The following is a 6,000-nucleotide window of genomic DNA, read 5'->3' as shown; positions in this document are numbered from 1 at the left end:
GTTACTGTACTACAATGAGATTTATTGGAGCAGCGTTTGACAGAGGTGCAAACTTGAGTAAGACCACAGTAGAATCATAGTCGCTTGGTTTCTCTGCTTGTCTTTTTTTTGTATTTGCCAAAGGATAGCAGGAAGTCTTGGGAGGTAGTTAAGTATGAGAGTTCAGTCAATGGTTAATATTTTACATGAGATCAGTCTACATGCTCATCATATTATTTTTACCTTCGTTTACTGATACCCGTTATACTAAATATCTCATATGGTAAACATTAGAACATTGCTGTTAAGTTCTGTAATAATGAAATGGGCTGTGACTTCATATCACAGGCATCATTTGTGAACTATAATATGAGATCATTCTTCTCTGTCATCGTGTACTACACAGTGACAGGGTTGACTTAAAAACATTATTTTTGTTATTTCTGCATGTAGTTCAGCCCTTTCTGAAAATTATTGTAGGAATGCATGTACAAATGTATGTGTTTCTCATTACAGAATTCTACAAATTAGTGTTCTAATCCTATTCCACAGAGAATGGAAATTTCATACTGGTCAGGATCACCACATGGGGATTCTGTTCCTTTGTGGCTAAAAGGAGAGGTTGCTAGCTTTTTTTTTTTTTTTTTTTTTCTTAAATGGCTTCAGGCTTTCAGATTCACACACTAACTACAGTGCCTTGTAATTCCTTTCACTATACAGGCATTACAGTATCTGAACTAACAATGCTAAGACTTTCTAGCGCTAACTCTTCTGTTCTGCACTTTTGTGCTATGCAGAAATATGAAATGTACATTGTATTAAGAAAATAATGTAGTAAATTATGACTGCTTCTACAGATAAATGTTCTACTTGACAAGAATGAAAAATTAATATACAGCAGACAGTTTACATTTTAGACTTAAAAGTGTCAGAGTAAATCTTGTTTTTCCTACTTGCATGACTTGTACTTTGGGGGAGCTAGTCACGTGTATAGAGGAAGAAAGATTTGGCCAGATGTGATATGCAAAGACTCTTTTCTCTCACAGTAGCACAGGCTACAAAAGCACAATAATTACTGACAGTGTGATACCTTATCCTCACTTAGCAAATCATCAGTAATTTTTTCGGTTGTTTTGACTTCCATAAGATTATTTTACAAACGGTATTCAGGGGCAGGCATTTCCCTTTCTGCTTATACACTGTAGGTTAACAGAAGCTGGTAAGAGTCATTCCTCTGCGTTCATACTATCAGACTGGCTTGGAGCAGTGGGCAAGGCACTGAGTGATATCTTTCTATCACAGAAAGGCCTGCCTACTTTGTGAATTTCCATTCTGATTGGAGAAGTCTGTGACACTCACCTTTATTTTAGAACCTGTTTAAATAGTATTTTTGTGTATCTGTGCTTGCTGGGGAAAGTGTGCTAGCAGCACAGGAGTCTACAGTTAATATCTCACACAGCTTGCTAGAGTGATCCAGGTACAGTAACATGGATAGAGATGAAGAAAACTACTATGGAAAACACGGTAATGTACCTGCTTTCTTATGACAATTCATATGCACCTGATGTAAATTTCATTTTTTTCAGCTAGGTTATTTCAATTGACTTTAATGGGCTTGGATCCAGCCCCAAATGGTTTTCTATAACTTCTTCAATTATTAGCAATATCCTATTTTTTTTCCAGCATGACATTTGGAAGTTTATTTAAATTGCAGATCAAAGGTAAACTTTTTGTCGATTTTTATTTTAGATAAGTAATTTAGATTTGTTTTTTTTTTAAATTATTACAGTAATAAAGTGCAACAATTAAATTAACATGCTGTTTGGAATCAGAATTGGTAAATGAAATATCCTGTGAGATATTTCTTGTAATGATAATTCAACATACAAAAGTTTCCTATTATAAAGCAGCCTGTGAAATAGATCTGTCTCATCTGCAAAGAGTGAATACCGTCTCAGTTCTTAATCCTAGCAAAAAAATGACATTTTTTACCCCACACCACTGCTTTCTTCCTTATGCCTACCAAACTCCTAAAAGCTTGGAATTTGCTTTCTAAATACGTTTGGGCTTTTATAGCTAAGGAATTAGTTTGCTTTTGCCAGGAGCTACGTAAATACTAATAACATAAACAATTGCCACCTCAGCCCCAAAGAATCTTCTCAATTTTTAAAGAATGGTAGTAATTAAGTAGGGAATTTTATATCTAATTTGGAAAAATGAGAATGAAACAAGCAGCATTTTTCTTTTTTCTGTGGTTCCATGAAACTATGATCACAGTTGCTGTGTCATATGTTTTGGTAAAGAATATTCCAGTGATGCTACAGACTACTTCTGTCAGTGAATTTTAGTCCATTTTTAACTTAGAATATAGTTGCCTTTTCCTGTGTAAACTGCGATATTCTGTAATAGATGTATATCAAGAGCTAAGTGACAGAGGAAGACAGTTTGAGCAGTGTTGCACTGCACTGTGCTATGATAAGCATACTGACTGCTGGGAGTGAGGAACAGTTCTTGGAAGAAGTTTGCAGTACTGCATCCTTCTGCTTGCCTGATGGCGATGAAAGCCTCCATTTGAATCAGAGCTCGTTTTCTGGAGTGCTTTGTCTGTTGTTTTGTGCTCCTTCCCTTAATCACAGTCATTGAAGTTTGCATTAATTTACTGCTTTTTGTAAACCTCTTGGTGACTTCTTTGTAATCAGTCCTTCTACTCTCTCCAGTTTGTCTGTGTCTTCTGAAATTCTAGTGCCATGATCTAGAAATAGTTTTTCAGCTGAGGCCTTACATGTCCCAAGCACAAGGAACAGTGACTTCACCAGTCATGCTCACACTTCTTGAATTAGTTGTGCTGTTTTTTGCAAAGACATAGTTTCACTGACTCATTCTCTGTTTGTAGTTTGCCGTAATCCTTTAGGGTTCTTCTTGTCAGTGTTGTTGAAAGCAGTTATTCTGTATGGATTTGTGAATGGAGTTTGTCTTTATAACTTCTGTCAGTTTACGAAAATCGCTTTGAATTGTTAAATTGTTTATCAAAATCCCTTTGATTCTGTCTCCAGAAGTGTTTTAACACTTGTCACCTGCACAGTTTCAAAGTGTTCATTCTATTTCATTGTTCAAATTGTTAAGGAAAGTATTGAATAGCTTTGGAGAAGAGGTTCCTCCAGTAGTGGGACTGATTTAACCACTAACATTCAAGAGTGAGAACTTGGGGTCTTAATGGATGATTTAGTGAAAGTGATTGCCCCCAAAAGCAAGTAGACTGTAAGAAAGAATTATTAGGAATGGACTGAGATCAAATAGAAAAAGTCATTATATGATTGTATAAATCACAGCCAATATTTGTGATTAATATCCTGTGCAGTTCTCGCCCTTCCTTTTTCAATGCTATATAGTAGCACTGAAAAAGGTACAGAAAAGGAATATAAGCATGACAAAAAGTATGGAATGGCTTATGTACGAGAAACAATTGAACTGACTAGGACTCTTGAAGATAGACTAGTAAAGAGGAATATAATAACCTGTAAAATTATGAGTAGCATGCCATGCTACCATACAGGTATGAGCTGACTGATGGCAAGCTTAAAACAGACAAAAGGAGGTAGTACTTCAGTGTTTCATTAACCTGTAGTACTCCATGGTGTAGGGCATTGCAGATTGTTAAAATATATGCAAGTTGAATAGAGATTTATGAAATGAATGAGAAAGAAATTCACCCACAACTATTAAATACAAAGTCACTACCTTTCGTTCAGAAAAGTGCAGTTGCAAATCTCTGTAATCTCCATTTTAAGGAAATACCACTATGTTTGCCTTGATTTTTCATTTCTCCTCAGGTATTCACTATGGCCCCTTGTTAGACACAGGGTATGGGTTCAGTGGATCTTTCTTGTGATCGGGTGTGGCTGTTCTTACATGCTAAACTTGGGTCCTGTATGAGCAATGAACAAAAGAGCACTTCAGTATGCCTTATGGCCAGAACTTATCAATAGGGAGAAATGTTACAGAGTCTTAATTGTTCTGGAGATACGTTATTTTGTAGGAATACTTATCTTGTAGAAATTGCTCTACAAAAAGGTTCTTCAAAATACAAGTTTTGGCCGAGCATTAGGTATTGTGTATGGTACACTTGCCTTCTGGACCATGGTGGGTTCCAGTAGTACCTGTGTAACAGCATAACTTACATCTTCCATTCCCCGGCATTGGCTGTCACACATCACTCCTCCAAAGTTTTAGCTTTCCCAGTCTCTTCTGTGTTAAATTATATTTGGTTTAGGAGCTTGGTAAGGTGGACCTGAACACCTCAGTTGAAGGGCAAATAGAATTTTATTATCTGCTGTGTTCATTGTACTGGTCTGTGTGCATTTTGATAAGTTTTTTCTGATACAAACCAAGAACAAAGTCTGGCATTTAGTTAATAAGTAAATTTTGCTTTTGAGAAGTTGCTGAATTCTTCTCTAATTGAAGAACATAAGTATTTTTTCTGTGGGCGGGGGAAAGCTTAGGCTGGTAACACCCTTTAATACCAGGTAACACCCTTTAATACCACCCTTTAATTCAGAAGAGGAGGTCCTTAAGAAGGCAATGAGAAAGCACTCTGACACAGTAATTTGTATTGTAGCGTGGACATTTGAACAAAGAAGTAATTTTTCATTGCGCAAAGTTCGGTTCAGTAAATCTCCATAATTACTGAACTTAAAAAAAAAAATTGCATAAAGCTGAATAGCTAGCTTCAAAAGGAAAAATCAAAATCCTGGTCTGTTGAATGAAGGACTGCTTCTTTCTCTTCATACAGTAGCTTGAAACTTGCAAATTTAAATTTTGCCATAAATTTTTGTTACTCTTTCCCAAGTGAAATCATACAGTAATTCATCTTATTAAAGTCCACATCTGAAGCACAGATTGGTAGGTTAGTATTTGGCAGTTTCTTAATATAGTTTGCTTATGTGTAGAGTGAATCAATTGGAACTATGCTAACCAGGATAGCCATGTGAAAAAAATGTATCACGTTTGACTCCTTCCATCTGTAAACTCTGGGCAGATGTTATTGCCTGTTTCTAGGAGGGACCTGACTTGACCTTCTAGTCGTTCTGAGATTTATATGAAGCAACAACCATGTTCCGGGATGTATGCATAACCAACTTGAACTTTAAAACCTGCTCTGCTTCCTACACTGAGATATGTGGTGGGTGCATCCACTTAGAGAAGATGTTTGAGACACATGCTCTTCTGCCTGCTTTGCAGCGCTGTACCTCATCTCCGGCTTTGGAGAAGCTAGTGCAGTGAGACTACCTCTGCAGGGTAGTGCAGAGCAAGGTCAGCACTGAATTTCTGCAGTCTCCAGCCATGCTTTGTCATCTGATAAGCCCAATGCAAAAAGGGCAAACCTGCAACTCTATGTCTATAAAGTCGTGTAACCAAAGCAGTAGGAAGTAAGAATAACTCTGCAGGACTGCAAGTATAACATTAAGTACAGACATGACTCCAAACTGTTATTTTAGAGAAAAATCAAAAGGGCTTAGCCTGTAACTCCGAAGAGGTAGGTTCACTCGCTGCCAAACACACTTAGCATGTGACTCTAAGACGTAATCCTTGCCTCTCAAATATCAGCAGCTTTCTACTGTGGACACTGTCCATAGGTGTACCGGTAGGATGTACATTAAAGGTAATTTATCGGGTGGTAAATGTGAGGCCCTCAAAGTTTTTAAGCTAGAATAAAAAAGCTTTGATCTCATCTACAAAAACTAGGTAATTGTTTTGGTGAGTTACTGATATTGCCTGCATGAAATGATTGCCTGCCTGATTAAATAGGGATATATGGAAGATGTTCTTCAAAGACTGCCACTAACACCCCCCACTCTATAGATTTTATTTTAAATAAGGACATATTTTTATACTGTTTTATTTTAAATGCAGGTGAACCAAGGAAATTTGACCCAAAGTTCAGAGGACCTATTCATAACAGGTAAACAACTTAACTCATTCTATTTAATTCTTTTGGTTTTGCAGTGAACAGGGAATAAAAAA

The 6,000-nt window shown here is 36.8% G+C and overlaps 1 protein-coding gene across 1 annotated transcript in view; it reads left to right on the top strand.

Annotated features, from left to right (window-relative positions):
- Positions 1-1,466: 1,466 nt before the first annotated feature.
- SLC44A5 (solute carrier family 44 member 5) overlaps positions 1,467-6,000 on the top strand; it is a 52,257-nt gene continuing 47,723 nt past the window's right edge. The window contains exons 1-2 of the mRNA XM_059821797.1: positions 1,467-1,503; positions 5,890-5,938. Of these exons, the coding sequence (XP_059677780.1) occupies positions 1,467-1,503; positions 5,890-5,938 (86 nt within the window). The remainder of the gene's footprint in view (positions 1,504-5,889; positions 5,939-6,000) is intronic.

This window comes from Gavia stellata, chromosome 10, assembly GCF_030936135.1.
Source record: "Gavia stellata isolate bGavSte3 chromosome 10, bGavSte3.hap2, whole genome shotgun sequence".
Classification (NCBI taxonomy): Eukaryota; Metazoa; Chordata; class Aves; order Gaviiformes; family Gaviidae; genus Gavia; species Gavia stellata.
Note: the sequence above shows the minus strand (reverse complement) of the source record. Positions and strands in the feature narration are given on the sequence as shown.